The 21781-nt window shown below is 51.3% G+C and overlaps 7 protein-coding genes and 1 non-coding gene across 8 annotated transcripts; 2 read left to right on the top strand and 6 right to left on the bottom strand.

Moving 5' to 3' along the window:
* Positions 1–1361: 1361 nt before the first annotated feature.
* prs2 (proteasome core particle subunit alpha 1) lies at positions 1362–2443 on the bottom strand (the record flags this gene model as incomplete). The annotated part of the gene is made up of 5 exons (XM_046086367.1): positions 1362–1748; positions 1822–2034; positions 2100–2194; positions 2309–2371; positions 2437–2443. The coding sequence occupies 5 exons, from the start codon at positions 2441–2443 to the stop codon at positions 1362–1364; spliced, it is 765 nt and encodes a 254-aa protein (XP_045942330.1).
* A 552-nt stretch (positions 2444–2995) lies between these two features.
* LDX57_004695 (WKF domain-containing protein) lies at positions 2996–4261 on the bottom strand (the record flags this gene model as incomplete). Its single annotated transcript, XM_046086366.1, has 1 exon — positions 2996–4261. One exon carries the CDS (start codon positions 4259–4261, stop codon positions 2996–2998), a length of 1266 nt encoding a protein of 421 aa, XP_045942329.1.
* Positions 4262–4963: 702 nt separating this feature from the next.
* LDX57_004694 lies at positions 4964–5047 on the bottom strand. Its single transcript has one exon. It is a non-coding gene; the product is annotated as a tRNA-Asn (tRNA).
* Positions 5048–5757: 710 nt separating this feature from the next.
* SPC98 (tubulin gamma complex associated family protein) lies at positions 5758–8879 on the bottom strand (the record flags this gene model as incomplete). Its single annotated transcript, XM_046086365.1, has 2 exons — positions 5758–7538; positions 7607–8879. The coding sequence occupies 2 exons, from the start codon at positions 8877–8879 to the stop codon at positions 5758–5760; spliced, it is 3054 nt and encodes a 1017-aa protein (XP_045942328.1).
* A 1170-nt stretch (positions 8880–10049) lies between these two features.
* Positions 10050–11988, bottom strand: atfA (bZIP transcription factor atfA; the record flags this gene model as incomplete). The annotated part of the gene is made up of 3 exons (XM_046086364.1): positions 10050–10356; positions 10416–11538; positions 11955–11988. The coding sequence occupies 3 exons, from the start codon at positions 11986–11988 to the stop codon at positions 10050–10052; spliced, it is 1464 nt and encodes a 487-aa protein (XP_045942327.1).
* A 3144-nt stretch (positions 11989–15132) lies between these two features.
* LDX57_004691 (BCS1 and AAA domain-containing protein) lies at positions 15133–16755 on the top strand (the record flags this gene model as incomplete). The annotated part of the gene is made up of 1 exon (XM_046086363.1): positions 15133–16755. One exon carries the CDS (start codon positions 15133–15135, stop codon positions 16753–16755), a length of 1623 nt encoding a protein of 540 aa, XP_045942326.1.
* Positions 16756–16967: 212 nt separating this feature from the next.
* LDX57_004690 (hydroxyisourate hydrolase) lies at positions 16968–17546 on the bottom strand (the record flags this gene model as incomplete). The annotated part of the gene is made up of 1 exon (XM_046086362.1): positions 16968–17546. One exon carries the CDS (start codon positions 17544–17546, stop codon positions 16968–16970), a length of 579 nt encoding a protein of 192 aa, XP_045942325.1.
* Positions 17547–18301: 755 nt separating this feature from the next.
* GET3 (ArsA family ATPase) lies at positions 18302–19459 on the top strand (the record flags this gene model as incomplete). Its single annotated transcript, XM_046086361.1, has 3 exons — positions 18302–18691; positions 18771–19360; positions 19417–19459. 3 exons carry the CDS (start codon positions 18302–18304, stop codon positions 19457–19459), a joined length of 1023 nt encoding a protein of 340 aa, XP_045942324.1.
* Positions 19460–21781: the final 2322 nt, after the last annotated feature.

Genomic DNA, 21781 nt, shown 5'->3' with positions numbered 1-21781 from the left:
GGACTAAAATTTATCAGGACTAAAATTTATTATTCATTTTTCAACAGCACAAATGATATAATTGCTGACATTCCAAGCGTGAAACGACGCAGCTGGAATGAATAAGAGGATGAAACCATGTCGGGTCTACATGTGCATAAGAAATAAAGGCCAAACCATAGAATGTACAATACGAGAGGGAGGCCAAGGGTTGTGGGCAGTGACAGAAAAGAAAAAAAAAAAAGAAAATCGAAAATAAAATAGCCTAGAGTAGAATGAAAAATGCAAATGAAAAATCCAACGGACTAAAACCCCACAAGGACTGAACGCAACAGCAGCAGGTTGCAGGATGATACATCCTTTCATCCCCTCCTGTCGAGAGAGCCAGACCGGCGGGATTTCTCATCCACCGTGGACTTCCTGGAACGGACTGGATCTCGGAAGACGGTAGGTGCATCTCGCAGGTGAGAGAGTGGGGGAGGGCAGCGAGGGCGAAGGAATGGATCGGAAAGGTCGAATGAATGGGCTGATTGATTGCCCGTTCGGCGAACTAAAGCAAGACTAAAAAGGGCCAGCTGGGCTGCTTGGACTTGGTTGACGCCACACTCTAACGACCTGCAAGTTCAGGCCCGAGGGAGACCGTAGGATTGAACTGTATCCGGACCTAGTGCTCAACTATTACTGTGTAATCACTAGTCAGTAGTCTGACCTCAAACAGTGATCAAACTTGGTGGCCACAACAGGCGAAAGTGTCAGATTTACTATTCTTGACGCGAAAGCCACACTTCACAGCTCAGCCACAGCAAGCTGAGCCGTGATCGCGGCCTCAGGCTGTCAGTCCGACGGGTGGCGATTTTCCTCCCGTCGAATCCACTCTCGAGATTGTCCATCCACTCGCCTTCCATCGCTTATCTCCTAGTTCTGGCTTCGCAGTAAGAATATGTAGTCCCTTCACAGCATTGACCTTGGCAGACCTCGCAGACCTGGCATCTTCCTTGACTCCGGTCGCTTCGCATTGCATTCCCTTTCCTTGCACCTCTCCTGCCTCCACGCATTGAGAGCTGGGGGAGAGAATATGCAGACTGTGTGTGTGACTTGGGTGTGACGAGCCCATCGGATCAATCCATCCCTCATGCTACTATGTTTATCTAGTCCGAGGGCCTATTTTTGAAATCTTGCCACCGGTCTGGAGAAAGCTACGATGATCTTCACGGTAGCTACGGAGAAGTTACCCATTTCGATCGTGCTTGGGCAAGCTGGACGCTGCAAGGACGGGAGGGAAAAAGGAAATGACGACATCCAATAACTCGCAAGAACTTGATATTCATATACTCTGGCGTCTAGCAACATGCATGCTCTCAACAATCACAAAATCAATTCGTTTAATCCTTCTCGCTAATGGCCTGCAACCGCTCGTCGATCTCGTCTTCCGTCAGAGCTCGGAACGCGGTGTCTGTGCCCTCCTTGCCGTCCGTCCGGGGACCGCCGACGATGCCGATTTCCAGTTCGTGCTTCTTGAAGTCGACGCTGAGCACGTGGCTCAGGGCCGTGATTCCCAGCTCAACGACCTCCTCCCAGCTGCCTTCGGCGTAGTCCTTGTTCTTCAACTTCTTCTCGAGGTGGTTCAGCGCCTCCTGCTGCTTGGGGCCGGACGCGGTGGCCTTGTATCCGGCGTAGTATCCTGCAGGGTCAGACTTGTAGAGCTGGGGGCCCTTCTCCGAATCCACCGAGATCAAGGTCATGGCGACACCTAGCGGCCGCATGTAAGCCTACAGGCAACCAGTCAGTCAGTACGTCTTCGGTTCTCGATCCAAACCGATGCAAAGGGAGGAAAATGCGCACCCTCTGTGTGTAGACCTGGTTGATGTTGGCCAGTCGCTTGGTAAGAACGTCGCAAGGCATCTCGTAGCCATACTTGTATCGGAACTCGGCCGCTTCTCCGCGAGCACGGTCGACGCTGGCTCTGGCATCGGCTATGGAACCGGTCATGACGCAGCCGACGGAGGGAGACAGGCGGAAGATATGCGAAACGGAGGAAGGGTCGATCAGTTTATCCTAGCATTTTTCTTGTATCAGACGTGGTCGGAACCGGGCGCTAAGGGCGAGCGTTGGGGCCTTACAGCGACTTTCTTCTGCGACAGCACCACGGCACAGTCCTTTCCTCTCACACCGAGCGAGGTGATGTTGGCCGAAGTGATGGCCTTGAACGCATATTCTAGATGAAGGGTATCACGAATTAGCCAAGTCGTCATGCCAGACCACGGAGGTCATGCGCGGAAAGGATCGAGCAACGTCAGAGAAGGCATCATTGCCAGAGTGAAGAACATACCGACTTGGTACAAGCGTCCATTGTCCGAGAAGATGGTAATATGTCTGTCGTAACCTGCGCTTCCTGCTCACGGAGGATTGTCAGTTCATCAATGAAGTCATGCACATCAGGGAAGGTGACGGCCCTACCAGACATGATGGTGGTCGAACTGTGATATCCGGGGGAAAGAAACGGAAAAGTATGGGCGAGGTTGAGGACAAGGGATGAGGTATTAAAGAGGATCCGAAAGAGATAATTGGGGATGAAGACGGCGGGGATTTCAGAGGACGCGTGCCAGAGGGTGCCTGGGCGAAGCTCTAAGCTTGGATTGAGTAAGCTCCCCGAAGGCCGTCACCGCCTTCTGACAGCGCATCATGGCAATATCGCATTGATGCTTCTTTGCAGTTCAACTGTCAATTGATCAATGCTTTACTCTGTCGGACTTGACGGCTCTATAAATAATGGTTTTCTACAAATACATGCTAATGTAGCGATGGCTATGACTTCCGGTCGAAAAAATAACTCCTTCATATGCCTAGCCAGGTATCAAACTTTTCGCTATGAACTTTTAGGGTATATTCTCTGGGAGAACAGAATAAGAAATGAGATACTGAAACGATGCAGTCCGCCAATGACAGAAAGAAAGCAATGATTCCGGCCTGAAGGACTGAGGAAGGCGTAGTAATAGATTCAGTTCTTGAGGTAGAACTAGGAAGACGAAGAATCACTTGAGCTCGTGCTGTCTGAGTCGCTAGAAGACGAGTCGCTGGCATCTTTGCGCGATTCCTTCTTGGGTTGGGGTTTTTTGGCTGTGTCATCGTCGCTGTCGCTATCGCTGGAACTGTCGCTTTCACTGCTACTCGAGATTTCAACGAACGCCGTGCGGTTCTTCTTCTTCTTTTTGCCAGGCTGGGCCTTCTTCGCGCCCTTACCCTTCTGTGCAGCGGGCTTGGGTTTCTGGAAGGTGTAAATGGCGCCATTGACCGCAAATAGTAGAAGCTCTGCTCGCTGTCTCTTCTCAACCTTCTTTACGGTCTCCCCGTCCAGCTCGTCGGCGCTGTGGACGCGATCCAGCTCGTCTTTCTTATCCTCGGACAGGTGCGCTTTGAAAGCGTCAACTGCCTTGTTGTAGCCGGTCGTGTCCTGCTTGGGGCTCTCTTGCGTTTCTTCCGTGCCGTTGGCTTCAGGCTCTGTAGATGTCGCCTCGATCTCTGCTTTCACGACCTCCTCGGCGATTTCACGTAGTCGTTGCTTCGCGCCCTCACTCTTCAGCCCTTGCAGATATGCCAGCAGCGCAGCGTTGTACTGAGTAGGAACGTGTTCCAGCGAGAGAATGTGCTTGAAGAGATGCGTCTCACGGTTCTTCTGGAACTTCCAAGCCGACCGGTGCTTGTAATAAAGGCTGAGATACGACAGGATCGGAGTCTCGTGGATTCTCGGCGATCCGTCACCATTCGTTGACTTTCCATCCTTGCTCTTCTTCTTCTTTTCCTTCTTTTTCTTTTTGCCGCCATCCTCAGCTCCACTCTTCTCGCCAGCTTTCGAAGAATCCTCGTCATCAGCATCAGCATTGGCATCAGATGCCGCAACGTCGTCGTGGTCGCTCTCCTCGCCATCGTGAACCTTCGCATCCGCCGAGAACGACACCCTCTTCTTCTTCTTTTTCTCCTTCTCCTTCTCCTTCTCCTCCTTCTCACCAGATTCATCCTGATCCTTACTCTTACTCTTGCTCTTCTTCTTACTCTTCTTCACCTTCTTCTTCTCCTCCCCCTCGCCGTCCTCCTGCTCATCATCCTCATCCTCATGCCGTCTCTTCTTGCTCTTGCGCTTCTCCTTCCCCTCCTCGTCCTTCTTGCTCTCCTTCGCCTCGATCTCCTCCTGAATCGGATCCTTTGCGTATTTCAGCTTCAACCCAAGCTTCTTCCACGCGGGGATGTTCGCTCCAGCGGTGGAGTCTCCTTCTTCGCTGGCCATTGTCTTGCTAGTTTCCGTCGTTCCGTACCGTAGGTGTGAATGTCGATGTCAATGTCGCTGCCGATTCGCGCGGCGCGGAGAGGGAAATTCGATTTCGATCGGACCAGGTCGGTCGCGCGGTTCGGAGGGGGTAAAGGACGTGATTCCGGATCGATTCAAGCAAGGGAATCGAAGGTATTATTGGGTATATTGGATTCAATTGACCTTTCTCGGCGAAGAGAAAGAGAGGAGGGTTTTTTTTGTCCGGAGAAAATTTCCACGTGAGTTGCGGCGGTCACGGCGGAGCGATCTTTTTTTTTCTCTAAGGAACTAAGGAAGGTCCACTTGATCTTGGTGCCTGAGGAAGAGACTTATCTACTCCGTACAGTTACACGGTCTAGAAACGAGAGAGTCAACTTGATAACAGAGTATGTTACTCTCTGACTAGGTAGTTACTAGCTACTACCTATTTACTACGGCTTACGGAGTAGAGTGATCATTCCGCAAAGGGTCGCATAGTTGTAGATGGACTTGTATGTACTGCCAGTCAAAGCAATCTACCTACCAAACCCCCTAACCAAAATGATACAAAAAATACTTTTATACCAAGTTCCCGCTCTTATCAAGGAAAAAGAAAGAAAAGAAAAGAAAACAGAAAGAAACTCCGGGGAGGAAGGAAGGAAGGAGCGGGGGTGGATCAGAAACCAAAAAGAAAGAAAGAACTGCCCGCCCCAGGACTCGAACCTGGATCTCCGTAACAATATGTTTAATAATAGAGAGGTGTGCTACCAATTGCACCAAGCGGGCTATTTTACATAGCGGGGATCCCAACTAGCTCTTCTGCGCGTTATTCGTATGTTTACCTGTTTTTCCTTTAGTGTCAGGACTCGATGGAGGCCATACCTCCCGTCGTCTGAGTAGGTATTAAAACAAGATGTATGGTGACGGAAGAATTCATCGTTTGGAAAACACATTAAGAGTGTATAAGGGAACGTGGTGGGTTAAAGGGAGAGCATGGTGGCCGGGAGCAGTGCTTTTCCAAGGATCATTCGAGAGAGAAAAGTTTTTAGTAGATTGGGGGAAACCAGCCTTTAAGTATCCGTACACCGTAAGACTACTGTACCTACTATAGCTAGAGGCACGCTATACCAGAACTAGTAAGTAACTCGCTGTCACCGCAGACTTACAAGTTACAAGTAACAGAGCCCTGCAGGATACTATTGGATCAATTGGACTCATAGTAGACTCTCCATCGTTCAAACGAGTCAATTCCCACTTTACAAGAACCATGTATAACCATAAATTCATCATTTGCATTATCATGCCATGCCAGCCAGCCATAGTGCCATGAATCTTGACTCAGTACTCCGTAGTATGAATGTATGTATATAACTTGCCCATTTTGCTCCCTCCCATCCTTGACTCCAGTGAAAAGAATCTCAGCCTGCCCATCACCCTGCGAACAATTCTTCACAAGCATAGAATGAACGAATCAAACAAAACGTGGAGTGTTAGAATTAAGTTCCACTTCCACTCGCATTGCCACCCCCATCAACTTCCCGTCTCTCTTTCTCCTTCTCGCGCTTCGCCTCTCGTTGCGAGCTGCTTTCTCCGTTCGAGGCGGCTGCCTTGCGTCGTGCTCGCTCGCGATCACGAGAGCTTACTCCTGTAGTGCGTCTCCTGCGAGCTGGTTCGTAGACGTCGTTGAAGTTCATGGCGACGCCGAGGAACCGCATGTCCGTCTCGGAATGGTAGGCAATGTCACCGAGGAAAACGTTCAGTCGCGATCGGAACTCGGCGGAGAGCTCTCGCAGGCGAGTCCGTAGAGAAGAGAGCATGTGGTCGTCCACGGAAAGATCGTGGTTCATGAGAGATGAGGGCGTGTCGGTGCCGTCGCCGGCGTTTCCGACGGTCGGCGTCGCAGATACCGAGGACATGGAGTTCTTGTGCTGTCCCAGAAGATCGCGCTCCGTGACGCCCCAGCGGCCTTGCGCTGTGCGAGTTTCGATTCTCGCGCTGAGTTCCTGTCGTCGGGTAAATTCGGCGACTGAGAAAGAATACAGCCCATCGACGGCGTCTTTGTAGGCAAGCATTATCTTCAAGATCTGATGGAGCTGCGTGAGGAACGTCTCTTCCTGATGCTTGTTCGCCGCCGACGTAGAGCCGAGGAGACCCTTGCGCGTGATGGAATTGAGGTAGGCGGTATGCGCCTCAATTAGGTCGTCCAGTGTGCATCCAGGCTTGGAAACTTGGGCCTGCAAATCGTTCCAGCTGGACTCAATAACCTCGAAAAGAATGTACCACTGTAGCTGGCAGACGAAGTGAATCATTTCGGCAATGACGCATCTTGCCCGCTTCCAATCCGGCCCGACCTTATCATCGACGCTGCCCAGGACACCCCGGGCGCCAGTCATGCATCGCCGCCACGTACTGCCTAAGGCAAACTCAACCCGTTTCACTCGCCAGAGAAAGTTGAACATTTTGAGGTACTGCGTGGAGGCCCAGGATGTAATGACGACATCTACCGGAGCATCGATCTTGTATTCGAGCGTGAAACAATCCCAGCCAATGTCACCGTGACTGAGCTCTAACATGCGAGCATCCAAGCGCCGAAGGACATCTGGCGAGTCGTATTGTGCGTTCGACGCACGGATAGCGTGTTCCAATTGAGCGGTCAAAGTGTGTCTATACTGCGAAGTGGCAGGCCGATCGAGGTTCGAGGCCAGCGATTCCATGAGCAAGGCAATGAAATCTCCCTGCCCAAGCAGCAAATACTTCTTCAACGCCTTTAGGTGATCGAACAGTTTGAATTTGTCATTCATGAGGTGAATGAGTTGCGCCATCGTGGTCTTGTACGCCTCGTCGATTGACGTCTCAAGACTGGCCGTATCACCATATCGTAGTTCTTTCGAGGCTTGTTTAGAGTATGCCTCTACCCAGCCAGAGTCCCCGCATCCATACCGTATGAAATTGAGAGATTTTCCGATAAGAAACACCTTCTTCGCGAAATCTTGCGTAATAATGGACGGCACCATCTCGTCGTCCAACTTGTATTTATCTTCCCATACACTCGTCGCAATGCGTCGCGGATCCGTGGCGGGTCTAAACTCGGGCTCAACAACGAAGAACTCCTTGAAAGGATCAGAAAGCTCTCCGTCGTAGATCCACAACCGGAGCATATCATAGAACGGCCTTGTAATATGTGCAAGAAGTTTCTCCGCAAAGGCGCAGACGAAAGGATCGCCATGCGAAGTCGAGAACCCATGGATCAAGGATATGAGTTGGCCGCCTTTCTTGTCTAGATCATTGTTAGATCCAATCCTTGATCCGCGCGTGGTAGAGACAGAGAGACTCAAGAATACTTACTTTGTGCCTCCTCGACAATGAGACTCATCAAACGTAACGCCATGGTGGCATCTCTTGTCCATACGGCGCATCGTTTCAACGTAACACCACTTTTAGCTGCGCTGTTGAAGTTGTTCGGGTCCTCCGAGGCGACCAATGCCCGCCGAATCTCTCCTTCCAAGGTTGCAATGAGGCCTAGATAAGACCGAAGCTCATTCGAGAGAGCTGCACGTAGACTCTGGTTGAGAAGACCACCACTATCATCTTCAACAAAAGCAGACAGCTTCCGATACAGTAGACATGGCTCGGCGATGGTATTGAGGAGTGAGATCATCGGGATAGGAAGCGACGGCGGCAATTTGATGACAGACGCCGACGTGAACTCGAGACTCGAAGAAGACAAGCCTTGCAGGTTGAACGGAAGATCGCGCAGCAAGCCATGTTCAGCGGGTCGAGTCAGATTCTTCTGCGCATCTGCAGTTGGCGGGCGCTGAGCGGCTCCCTGTTCCTCCACGGTGAAGTAACCTCGAGGGGTGTCATCCGGCTGGTCACGATGAACCACTGGCTCAGGGAATCTCTCGGGCTCCAGGTCTGCATCATTCTCAAGTCGTTCGACTCGTTCAACCCGTTCAGCTCGTTCCGGCCGTCGCAAGGACGCCTTCCGTGCCGGCAATTGCGACGCAGACGAGCTAATAGCAGGGCCTTCTTCGTCCCAATTATCCGCCATACGAGGCCCAGTCCCTCGTCTCGGCCGCTGACCTTTCCAAAGCATATTCTGCAAATTGTCCGGCTCCATGTGAGGACTCCGACTCCCTTCCCCATCATCCACAAACTCCTCCCCATCATCCGAGTTCGACAACCGATACAGCAGATACAGGATAGCCCATTTCTGCGACAGCACCGGCTGGGTCAACAAACGCGAGTACATATTCGAGAACCGCACCGCCTTATCCGGGCTAGCGTTTTCCCGCAACAGCTTCCGCTTGATGAGATCCGGCGCATTGTTGACGTTCTCTCCGCCAGCCAGACTGCCTCGGCGGGTTATGCCTAAGCCCGCCGCCGCACCGGAGGGCGAGGCTGAATCATTGGGCGCGTTTGCGTAGGCGTCGATGATGCGCCATGAGCGCTCGTGGTTCTCGCGATTCCGCTGGGCTTCGAGCGCGGCGAAGGTTTCGGTGTCGTCGGAGACGTCGTCGCCAATGGCCGAGAGCGACAGCGGGGGGGAGAGGGACTCGACCAGCTGGTAAAGGGCCTCGTCGACGCGACGTGGACGGGAGGGGTGGCGGGAAGACATCGTCGGTCCTTGGTTGCCCCGGTTTAGTCTTCTAAGCTCAAGTGTATAACCTGCAGTGTCCTTCCAGGTCGTTGGATAGTGAAATGTTAGGTACCTAAAGCGAAAAGGTCGGAGTGTGGAGCTTGTGTTGTAGGATTGTCAGGAGGGTGGTGTCTCAAAGGGGATCTGAGATTCACGGAAAACAAATGGAACAGCGCATGGCGCCCTGCGGCCTTTGCAACCCGGAGATATAATTGATCGCATAGACTTCACAAGTCCGACCCTCGAGCGCGCGTGGATGTTTTATGTTTGTCTGGTTTGGGCTGTTTGAAGCCACCCGCGTCGTGCCAAGACTTTCCACCGTCCAACGTCACTGGAATCTGCCGGTACTCGAGTACGAAGCAGTCTCGACTAAGTACGCATTAATCTCATACGCATTGAATGCCTTGAATTTCTACAGTAGGAAGATAAAATTGAAGATTTGAATTGATTGGAAGCCCCGGCATGCTCCATTCCTAGACGCCTAGAGACATGTTGACTTGAGCACAGTATAAGAATACTGTTGTAAAAAAGCAAAGAGCAAAACAAAAAGCCACCATTACGCCACCCCAGTTGTAAGCACCGCAGAAAATAGAAAGATGGATGGGAAACGGGAAAGAAGGGGAAAGCAAACCGTTCCGCGAATATCAAACAAACGAAGTGAAGTTGTCGCAGCCAATAGAACCTGCCAAATTATAGAAAAGAGAAGACGGCCACACAGAGAGAGGGGGAGAAAAGGACCAGCGTACAATCCTCCAGAAATTCGAGTTCCTTAAGGGGTCTAGGGATTGAAGACCTCCAGGACCGACACAAGACTCGAACGAAAGATAAAAGATAAAGACAAGGGAGAAAAGAAAAGCAGCCAAGAAGCTTTTGCGCCGAATTTGCACCTTCCGGTGATATCTCATGTCACACCATCAGATCCAGCCCGTGCGTTTTTGAAAATCGTATACATCATTAACACCAACCCCATGCCAGGGCGCCCTATGAGAAAAGCCGAAGCTGAAGACGATCATAACGTGGTGACAAGAATCCATTCAGTAAAGCTTGAGCCCGGGACACAGACAGCCGACAAAAAGTCGTAGCTTATACCGAGGAGAAGGACCAAGATCATGGCAATATTAGGATCGCGGTCTATTGAAAGTGTGCTCATTATCGTCGAACTCCTTGTGTCGGAATAGGTGCGCCTGGTTGCATGCCCATGTTGTTGGGGATGTTGTAGGGGTTGGGCTCGAACCCGGTTGACATTCCATTCATCATCAACGGACCGAGTCCCTGCGCTTGGGAGACTGGGCAATCCTTGTGAGCGAGCAGCAGGGTTTTCAGGTTGACGATTTCTTCGCGAAGCTGAGTCACCGTAGCAGTGAGGGCATCATTCTCGGAGGTGAATAGTTCAACTTTGGCCTGAAGGTTGGCTAGCCACTGCTTCTTGCGCTGCCGACATTTGAGCGCGGCGACCCTGGTGGTTCGTGTCAGCGCAAAGTTTCACCAGCGTCTAGTACAAAGTTCAGCACTTACCGGTTCCGCTCCAGGAAGTTCTTTCTCTTCTCTTCGTCAGTCATCTTCTTTGAATCTCCCTGTGCTTTCCGTTTCTGCTCATCATCCTCATCGTCGGAGTCTCCCATATCAGAAGGAGGTTCAGGACTACCAGAGCCCTGGCTAACTTTAGACTTCTTATTCGGACCCTTGACAGGGGTATCATCAGCTTTGCGCCGGTTGTTGGCGGCACCGCCCGTTTTCGTGGCAGCGTTCTTCTTGGATTTCCCTTTCATAGAGGGCTTGCCTTGCTCTGCTTGCAGATCCGAGGCGTCTCCGCTAGGCTCCCGGCCGGCGTTCGGGGCGCCGTTGGCAACGTGAGATGCTCGCTTGTCAGCATCGCGGGCCTGATCTTGACCTTGAGTGTTCTGCGAAGCCAGTGATGACTGGTTTGGCACGGAGAACTGGTTGGAGTTCGCCTGTCCGCCCTTGGCCAACATAAACAGGCCATTGGCCGCGTCTGTGGCGTCAGGATGGTTGATATCCATGGCTGCGGTTTGCGAACTTTGTTCTGGCTCAGCAGTGGGGTTGGACGTAGGACCATTCACCCCGTTTTTCTTAGCAGCGAGTGCGGTACGGTGAAATTCAATAGTCGACGGGGTTGCGCCGCCACTTTGAAGTTGCTGCAAGAGCGCCTGAGAGTTTGGACTGGGCGCCGGGAACATAGACCCGCCACCACCCGGCGTCAGTCCTGTACGAAGTGAAGATTCGTTGGGAGTAGGGAAGCCTCTGCCAATACTATCGAAATAATCATTAGAGCCGGTCGGCCCAGCTAGCATGGCAGGACTCAAGGGTCCCGAGCGCAACGAGTTGGACCAGTTGTAGCCCCCGGCGGCGGAACTGGTGCCCGGCAGGGCAGGAGAAGTGAGGGCTGCGACAGGAGGAAGGATCGACTTCCCGGGGGTCTCGCCAGTACCACCGTTACTACCGTTGCCGCTAAAGGACTGCTCGAAGGGGTTTGGCTCCAACGAGAACGGGTTGTGGATAGAGTTGAAGTAGTCAGGAGTGTCAGTAGAGGTAGTTATAGCAGGTCGAGGAGGCGGCGCCAATGAGTTTTGCGTTTCATCGGCCTTGGGCTCCTTGATTTCAGAGGGGGGCTTGGAGTCTGCACAACGACGGCACAAGTCTGAGTCAGCGAACCAAGTCGTAAGGTAAAAGGTGGACGATGAGGTTCAAAACGCGACGACGAGATAGTATGCGAGGATGTATGTGACGAAGACAGCGTCGCGATGGTGTTCCGACCGCGCGGTCAGGGATCAGACAGCAGAGCCCCATCGATGACGCCAATTGTGAGGTCATCCCGACGGCAGAACAGACAACATAAACATCTGGGAAGCAGTGGCGCGTGCGACCAACCCAGAAACAACATCAACACTATAAAGATGACAAGAAGACACCAAAAGACAATCAAGGCGAGCGCACACAGAAAAATAAAAATAAGAAAAAAAAAGGTTCAAAGTATAAGAAAAGTCTCGGAATACTTCGAGAAGAAAACGCCAGCACAAGGGGATTCCTACTAACCTTCGACCTCCAACGCGTTCTTTTTCGAGTCCATTGGGGATGAATTACGAGTATGATTTGATAAGTTGCTTGGAACTGAGGAAGCAACAGCGGCCGACATAATAATTGAACCGGATGTGGGCGATGTATTAGAGGAAAGACGAAGTCGCAGGTGACCAGGAGCGAGGAGCGCGGTAGAAAAGAGGGCGAAGGTAGCGAGGGTAGGGAAGAAAAAAAAAAGAAAAAAATGGCAGCGAGTGAGAGGAAAAGTGGCAAAGGCGACCAAATCAAACAGTTGCTGGCGAACAAAATTAAGGAATACAGAAACAATATAGAAATGAAGCCAGAAGCATAGATCTTGGAGGCGAGACTTATCAAAATCGGCTCGTAGCTCTCACACTCTGCACGATATCAGAGAGAGTAACTGCGAAAGGAAGGGAGATGAGAAGTTGTGACGTAGTCGGGTTTAACAAGGAGATTTTAGGGGGGGGGAAGAGGGGAGGCGGTCGAGTGTCGTGAGCTAAGCGTTTCCGACGGGCGAAGAACTCGACTCCTGTCACGCCAAAAACTATGCAACCCTGGGTGAGTACAAATTCCCACGGCTCCCAGAGACTGCAACCTCGACGGTGGAAGGGAACAAATCCTGATACTTTTTTCCCACTCCTTGGTTTCTTTCCTCTTTTGGTTCTTATTCTTCTTTTTTTCCTTTTTGTGACTATGGTGTGTTCCTTTTTTTTCTTTCCTTCGAATGGACCGTCTGATAGCTTCTCGACGTATTCTGGACCTTTTCGACTTATATTTGAATATTTGCACAATTATTTATTTCTGTGTGTGCCGTCCTGATTTCTAATCGACCCCAGGCACTTAGGATGGGAGCGAAAGGGGATCAACTGGTAACAAAGGGGGAATAAAAAATCAAGGATGGAACGAATTATGCAGGCAGAGACTGGCCCTTACTTGCAAAAGTAGCCAGAAACTTTGGGGACGGTGGGTTCCTGGTATTACTTTTGGACCAATGCCAATGACGCATGCGATCGTTAGATTGGAAGATGGGAAGATGGAGGGTGGACCGACGGCCAACCACTCGCCAGGAAGGATAGAAAAAAAAAAGAGAAAAAATCCTGTCGAACAATAAGACCATCGTATCTATGACTAACGCAATTTTCTACACACTAACAAATAGATACTGTGTAGAATATAGAATTTTGATTTCAGAATATTACTACACAGTAATTGTTATCGTAGAAAAAAGAAAAAGAAAAAAAGAAAAATAGATAAAATAACATAAAATAAAAGATGGCTTCTACCCCATCTGGACTGTGCGACGGAAGAAAAAGGAAGAAAAGGATGAGATCACGGTGACGACGACAGGAATTTTTCCCTGGGCTGTCGGACCAGCCGGGTGGCCACTCGCGACAGCTTGCCGGCTCCACTGCGGCCAGCCACTCACGGGCATCCTTCCGGGTCCCCGCCCTGGACAGACCGCGTTGGATCTGCCGTTGGAGTACTTGTAGTACACAGTACAGTGTTCACAGTAACTTCCTAGTAAGTTCCTCGAAGATTATTCACATCCGGATACTTCAGGGAAGTTCTATCGCAGCCATTGAATTCATCTATCCTAAGGCAAACGATCATCCAGCAGGTTTAGGGGGGTGACCGGTTCCATCTCTCAGGGGGGGTTGGTTTGTTCTCGGACAATTGACTGATACTGATTGGATCCGGCGGTGATGACGCAATGCTGCCGGGACGTTTCGTCCCGTGGTCCAGCATCACGTGACTAGGCCGGGCTCACTCTCGTTGGCCCTTTGGGATTGCCACCGGAGAGATCGACCACAATCTGGACGCTGAACCCTCCCGATCAGGCAGTAGCGTGATGTTCCTCCTAATCACCCGAGGACATGTGGCTGCTTTTGCTGGGAACTCTAGACTTAGTCTTCTCCGCACTCTGATAGCGGTGTACTTGCTAGTTGGAGTTAGATGAGGTGGTGTTCTTCTACACAGTACTTCTGTCATGCTTCAACTCAGCCCTTCCGTGTCGGTTGTTTCTACCTTAAACGGTACCAATTCCATCAACTCTGTACGGTGTATGTAGTCTCTGATACATTGTCTTTCTCTGGGATTATCATCTGTTGACGACAAGGTGCATACAATTATAATCTTGCTAAAATACCCTACTGGATGGTGTCCTATCTAGTCCAGGTAATTCCTTATTCTGCACCGAACCATCCTGCCAAGAGCAACCAAGAGCAACAATGCTAGTCCTAACAGGGCAATTTCACTCCATGGCCTGCAGTCGTCCTGTCATCCCTTCTATTCGTGGAAACAAGTGCGTCTTCCGGCAATATATCCCGGGTATAGATATAGAAGTGTGCATACGGAGTAGGCTTACGTGAGGACGGCACGAATGACCTCTTAAACCCCCAGATCTAACCAGTCAATCTCGAAGAAGCCTGATCATTCTGGCTGGACTTTCTTGGCCATCTTTTCTACTCCGTAGTATCGTCAACTTTGTTGTGGGTAGCTACTAACTATACGGAGTACAGTAAGTTAGACTTCCGTGGCATCTAGCTTCGCTTTTCAACCCCACTGTGAATGACCCTTCAAATTTAGTGTACGCACCGGGATGTGTCAATAGGTCATATCAACCAAATAGCCCTGAGTACACGTCTCTTGAGCCTCTGCATGGGAATTCCTAGGATAATCGCTGTACAAGAATCGAGAATATAGATTCGGGCCGAGACATAGATCAAAACATCCCCAACGCTGTGCTAACTTACGCTAGGCTATAAATAGCTGGCAGGCTGAAAGAAATTCGGTTTGAAACCTTAAAAAATCCCCTAAAAGACCCTTCATGTAGAATGATACCACTGTGCATAATGCAGTCCGTCAAAATCTACATATATTCCTGGCATCCCTGCCTAGAGCCCGTCGTTTATTTTAGCTTAATCGTCCGTTCAATCCTTAGGTTGCAGACTACTAGCAGTGCTAAACTGCAACAACAGGTAGAACCGCACCAGCTCCCGCATCAGCGTCCTCCATGGATGTGGCGTGCACCATGCAAGGCTGACCCTGTGTCACCGTTGCTTACGTTGATGCCTAACTAGGCTGCCTATTCATATTAATACTCCCCAGGGAAGATGAGCCTCATCTTTTACACACATCCCCAAAGCAGTTGGAGAACAGTGGTAGAGGTCGCATCATGGCATACAACACGGACTCTTCCTATGGGAAGTTCTTCTTCCTTTCCTCCTTCGCCGTGGGATCGTTCATCGCAAAGGCCCTCTTCGACCAATACGGCACTCTTCCGCTGCACCTCTTCTATTCCAGCATCGAGGTCCACTCCTACGACGAGGCATACAACTACCTCATGTACTGGCTAACGAAGCAGCAATTTAACGAAAACAAGCGCCACCTCATCGCCAGCACGTCCCTCACAAGCGGCCAGCCAGATTGGTACAACGAAAAAGCCAACGAGGAAGGCGGCCTTGATGACTTCGATCCGGACGATACCATCGACGACGCCAAATGGAGGGCGTCGTTTGCCAACACCCGTCCGCTGATGTGGATGCCGTCGACCGGCACGCACTGGTTCAAGTTCATGGGTCGGCATCTGGCGCTGACGCGCGAGGTCGAGGAGCACAACGCTATGATGTACACGCGTACCGAGAAGTTGCGGATCTCGTGTCTGGGCTGGGACGCCTCGGCGCTGAAGCAGTTGATGCTGGAGGCGCGCGTGGAGTTCTCGCAGAAGGAAAAGGGCAAGACCGTCATCTACCGCGGCTCGAAGAGAGCGTTCGATAACGAATTCACCTGGACGCGATCGATCTCCCGCCCGGCGAGACCGCTGTCCACGGTTTTGCTGGAGGGGGAGGAAAAACATGCCTTCCTCCAGGATGTACAGCAGTATCTGCACCCGGCGACGATGAGATGGTACAGCGATCGCGGCATTCCGTATCGCCGAGGATACCTGTTCTATGGCCCGCCCGGCACGGGTAAATCGAGTCTGGCGTTTGCGGCGGCCGGTTTCCTCGGGTTGAATGTGTATATTCTGAATTTGAACTCGCAGCAACTCACCGAGGACGCGCTCGCCCAGCTCTTCCAGGACCTGCCGCGACGATGCCTCGTGCTTCTCGAAGACATCGACTCGAACGAAGTCACGAACCGGCGCACCGCGGAGACCCAAAAGAAGCGAAAGGGAAAGAGCAGCCTGTCGCTATCAGCCTTGCTGAATATCATCGACGGCGTGGCCGCCCAGGAAGGCCGCGCGCTGATCATGACCACGAATCACCACGAACATCTCGACCCGGCCCTCGTCCGACCCGGTCGTGTCGACTACCAACTCGAGTTCAAGCTGGCCAGTCGGTATCTCGCAAGGGAGATGTTCCAGAATATCTTTAACGAGCCCCAGACGAACATTGATATGAACTTCGATGACAGTCGGAGTGAGATTGTCCCGGCTACTGAGTCAAAGGAGCTGGCTGTCTGGGACTCTTCAAGCCCTTCAGCTACTACAGACATCGAGGAGCTTGCTGAGGCTTTCAGCGAGAAGATACCAGAGTACACGTTCTCTCCGGCTGAGATCCAGGGCTTTCTGCTTCGGCATAAGAGTTCTCCGGAGGACGCCGTTGCTAATGTTGAGGCATGGGCACGTAAGACGCTAGATGAAAAAGAGCAGCAGGGTCTTGAAGAGACGCAAGAGCCAGAGGAAATAGATACTAAGACGGACGAAGAGCAAGCGGAATCTCATAGCGATGAGAACGAATCGGACCAGGAATCATCTGACGATGACGAAATTGATCAGGTTAAGAAGAGAGCCCAATGAACAGGGCGCTAGTCTCTGTCTCTGTATGAGTATTCATAATATCAGTTTTAATCTAATCATACGTCTCGATTCTTTCAATCTGAATGTAGATCTCCAATTCGTATTCTATATATCGCCTAAACTAGAACAATAGCGACATTGACCGACTCCAAGAAGATAGACTCGCAAAGTCTCCGCAACGAACCTCCCTCCGACCCCTCGGTCAACAGCTCTCACGACCCCCGATAAGTCGAATAATTCCACGGTCCCAAAAGCACCGGAACATGATAATGCCGCCAGCCCTCCTCGCCCTCGCGACCTCTACCCTTCACGGTGAATTTCACCTCCACCTCGGGCCAGAAGCTCTCGACGCCCTGTGCCTCATACCACGGGCCGACGTCGAATCGGACGGACCAGTTCGTCTTGCTGTCCGCGGCCGGCAGTGCGGACAGGATGGCGGGAACGGTCGTCGAGGTGGCCGCTTCAGCTGTCCAGTTTTTCACGCGTCCATCTGCGTCGGTGGTGGCGCGGAAAGTGACAGGGCTGGTCTGGCCGGTCGACGCTCCGGATAGGAGAGTCAACGTCACCGGGAGGCTTGCTGCGGGCGTGCCCGTCAGTGTGTTTAGGACGTGGCAGGTGATTGGGTCGCGAGACATTGAGGATGATGTCGGGGTGGAGGACACGTTTGTTGGCGTAGAAGATGGTGATGAAGAGGAGCTAGAGGATGAAAGAAGCTGGTTCTGGTAGAGGCCCAGTCGGTCTGTGATTCTTCCCAATTGCTCGCTCGACGGGGTTCTTGACCCAAAGTCCATCAAGGAGTAAGTAGAACGGGAAAGGGTAAGGGACGATGGGAGAGTGTTCAAGAAAGGAGCTTAAGAAAAGAGGAGGATTGTTTTAACTGTGGGAATTGATCTCTGGTCTGTAGGTCCGTGGGCCCTTTTCTACCTCCGCTCCTGATGCATCGGAGGACCCCGATGAGCTGCTCAATCACTCCGGAGTATACCTGCGGTGGGGCAGACACTTCTGATAACTGTGTCTGCGTGCCTTGCGTTGCTGGACCGGCACTGCATATGTCCTGTAAATGTGCCAGGGTTTAGCTGAAGATGACCAGATCCTCATAGAGCCATAGCATAGACCCTGAAATCAGAATGATGAAGGATGGGATCGATAGCGATAAAGGATGGATGACATCTCGTGGTCGCCTCAGGCAATCAGCCCCGCACGTGCCTCCAGGGAACGGCGGCCTTCCCACACAAGCGTCGGGGAATCTGGCTTCAGCCCGACTGTCGCATCGCGTTTGACTGACGACATCCTTTAGCCTTCTGTCATTTGTGCAAGGTGGCGGTGATTCTACCAAGTTTATTTGCTGGTGACTTCTAGGCGAAAAACGGTCGATCTTCCGGAAGCTTCTAAACCTTTGGAACTTGCGGGGATAAATACGTGGTAAATCTATCACCCTCTGTCAAAGCGGTAAGTGGCTGATAATTCCGGGGAATCTCTCTCTTTAAATTGAAGCTCAGATAGCTGACCCTTTCCGCAATCCCATCAGTTGATCCGATCTTCGAAAATGTCCTCTACCGCCGTCGTGCAGAGCGACGATCTCATGGAGCCGTCGCTCCAGTCGATTGTCAGCCAAGACACTCTCCGCTGGATCTTTGTTGGTGGTAAGGGAGGTGTGGGCAAGACGACAACATCGTGCTCTCTCGCTATTCAACTCGCCAAGGCCCGCAAGTCCGTTCTGCTTATCTCTACCGACCCCGCGCACAACCTGAGCGATGCGTTCGGCCAGAAGTTTGGAAAGGAAGCCCGGCTGGTGGATGGATACACGAATCTCAGTGCTATGGAGATCGACCCGAATGGCAGCATCCAGGATCTGCTGGCCAGCGGTGAAGGGCAAGGCGATGACCCTCTGGCTGGACTGGGCGTTGGAAACATGATGCAGGACCTAGCGTTCAGTGTACGGTGCCCCTGACCGGTGACTAGGAAGTCGGCCATTGATGCGGTCACCAGTTGCGACCAACGCTAACAGCTGTTAGATCCCCGGTGTCGACGAGGCCATGTCTTTCGCTGAGGTCTTGAAGCAAGTTAAGTCCTTGTCTTACGAGGTTATTGTCTTCGACACTGCCCCGACTGGTCACACGCTTCGCTTCCTCCAATTCCCCACGGTGCTCGAGAAAGCACTTGCGAAGCTCTCTCAGCTGTCTTCTCAGTTCGGACCGATGCTGAACTCTATCCTTGGATCTCGGGGTGGCCTCCCGGGTGGTCAGAACATTGACGAGCTGTTGCAGAAGATGGAATCTCTCCGGGAGACGATCAGCGAGGTCAACACGCAGTTCAAGAACCCCGACCTCACTACCTTCGTGTGTGTCTGCATTGCCGAGTTCCTGTCCCTCTACGAAACCGAGCGTATGATCCAGGAATTGACGAGCTACAACATCGATACGCACTCTATCGTGGTCAACCAGCTTCTGTTCCCCAAGCAAGGAAGTGACTGTGACCAGTGCAATGCCCGAAGGAAGATGCAGAAGAAGTACCTCGAGCAGATCGAGGAGCTTTACGAAGATTTCAACGTCGTCAGGATGCCGTTGCTTGTTGAGGAAGTTCGAGGAAAGGAGAAATTGGAAAAGTCAGCTATCTATCCAAAATCGCCGAGATGATCTTGATTGCTAACCTCTTCCACAGATTCAGCGACATGCTTGTACACCCGTATGTTCCTCCCCAGTAAGGCGATGGTGGCTCTGTGAAATAAAATTATCGTGATGGGACGTTCGGTGAATGTTTATGGGATGAGTTATGAAAAAGAAATAGACAATAATACACGGAGCATTTTTTCTAATCCTCCATTTGGTTATGTCGATCCTTGGGAGCTTTGATCCTGATCGCTTTCGACTATTCTTTTCTTTTTCGGCCTCAGAATTCTGGCTGCTAGATTGCCTTTGCCTTTCTTTCCGTCGTTCGCCCTGCTTCTTCGTTCTTTCCGCGTCTGATGCACTCCTTGTTATCTTCGACTTTGCCTCCGCGCCTCACTCTCGCCTCCTCGAGGCTTTTGACATTCGTATGAACGAAGCTGGTCAGCTGAAACTTTATCCATCAGGGCTGCCTTCCGCCTCCAGTGGGTCCCGCCTAAAGAAACAATCCGTCTCATACTCTATCCGAACATCTCCTCCGTCGATCAGATCAATATGCTGCGATTTTGACCTCTCACATGCATCAGTCTCCATACGCGGCGATCCTGCTCCAATGCAACGACAAACTTCTGACGGTGGTATCTTTTTGGTAACTCTCTGTTTGCTTCCTGACTCGGTCACGCTGGGTCACTAGGCATAAGTAACTGCGGTTCAGCAGCCACCATGGCCGATCAACTAAGTTTCGAGGTCGAAATCCCTGCTGCACTGCGAGTCAGGTGAAGTTTGCTTCTCTCAGCTCCGTTCAGGGGTTCTTCTCCTTCTACTGCAAAGTACACTCGCTCGAAATGCGTGGCACATCCTACCAATTGCAATTGTGCTAAGATGGTATCCTCTGGACTCGTCTACTTCGACATGTTTCCCACGAGTGCTCGAGACCACTGAGCAGCCGCCTCACATTCGAGCCCCTAGAAGGGAAACCGCCGACATCGGTCATTCTATTACATTCCACGCGGACGTGCAGATCTACCATAACGGCTGAATCAGTCTAGGCCCGTCCCACGCCAGCGAATTGCCCGCTACATCACGGATGTGCCATCGTGATTCCCAAAACTCCTAGACAGCTCGCTCTCCAGATGGAGAATATTATGCAGCGCTGGTGGTAAGGCTTGAACTTGCGCATCGGACATCACAAAGTCAAGCACAGTGGATGAAAAGTTTTCGCAAACGCACCTGCAGTCAGCCTTGGCTACGGGACTCGAGGCAGATATCGTAAGTTCTTGCAGCCAGCAGTCCATTCCGAAGCAGAAAAAGCTTTTCTGCACTGGTTTGAGAGTAAGCGTCACTATCAATTGGCTGCGCAATTTAAAACAAGACCGAAGGGACTTGCACCCCCGCCGCAGGACACAAAGTACAGGTGTCTGAATTTCAAAGACAACGGTGTCGTAGCTAACGCATCTATGGAAAAATCTGGTTGTCCTTATACCGTGCGTGTCTATCTAAGAATAGACATGAAACTTCGAGAATTGTTGTGGGTGTCCGGGGCGATGGATTTATCCCCCGAGAGACAATGGCAGTGAGTAAAATATTACACGAATAGAAAAGACAAGAAGAGCAAATGATAAAGGTAAAAGGAAAGAGAAAGTCGTTGCCATGCTGACAGGATTCCGACCGAATATACTTAGCGTTCTTCAGCACTCACACAATCAATACTGGAGGGGCCAAAACAAGAAAGAAAAGAGAAAGAGAAAAAAACCCTTTGTGCGCCTTCGCTATCGTTCCGGTTCCATGCAGACGTATGCCCGGGGATCTTTTGGGATCTCGAGATGCATGAAATCTGGACTCAGAAGGAAAATACGTTTAATCTAAGAGACTGGGGACATGCAGGAGATTACGAAGAGAGGTTCCTTCCGCGTTCAGCCCATGGAGCCACGCCATCATCAGACCAATCCTCGCAGGCTGCATGTTCACCGCAGAATCAGCCAAGACTGGGAAGAAGACAAGAGGACAGGAACGATAACTCCGGGCGCATCAGAGTCGGACGTATTGGCATTTCCTTTCGGCAGCGTCGATTTGTGGAAGCTACTAGTCTCTGTCAAGGTCAAGCCTCACTTTTCCCCGTGCGAAAGGGTTGGATGAAAGAGTGAGGCGGTTTCGCCGGGATCCGACATAAACAGCAACCGAAATGGTCTTCCAGCCGGTTCTCCCTGCTCCTAACGGGGTCTTCCATGGCATATTTGGTTCTCTAAGGTGTGGTAGAGCCAGGAAACTTTCTTCCTGGCCTGTTTCATGGGGATTTACTCATCCTTAAGCGTCGGCCGTCTCCAGCTAATTAGTGGACCAGCATACAGGCTTCCAGATCTTCATAACGGCAAATCCACATACAGCGATAACCTTATTGTTGTGCTTTCAGGTTCGTTAAT

The sequence above is a fragment of the Aspergillus melleus genome, assembly GCF_016097325.1.
Source record: "Aspergillus melleus strain CBS 546.65 chromosome Unknown contig2, whole genome shotgun sequence".
Lineage (NCBI taxonomy): Eukaryota > Fungi > Ascomycota > Eurotiomycetes > Eurotiales > Aspergillaceae > Aspergillus > Aspergillus melleus.
This window is presented reverse-complemented; position numbering and strand designations above follow the sequence as displayed.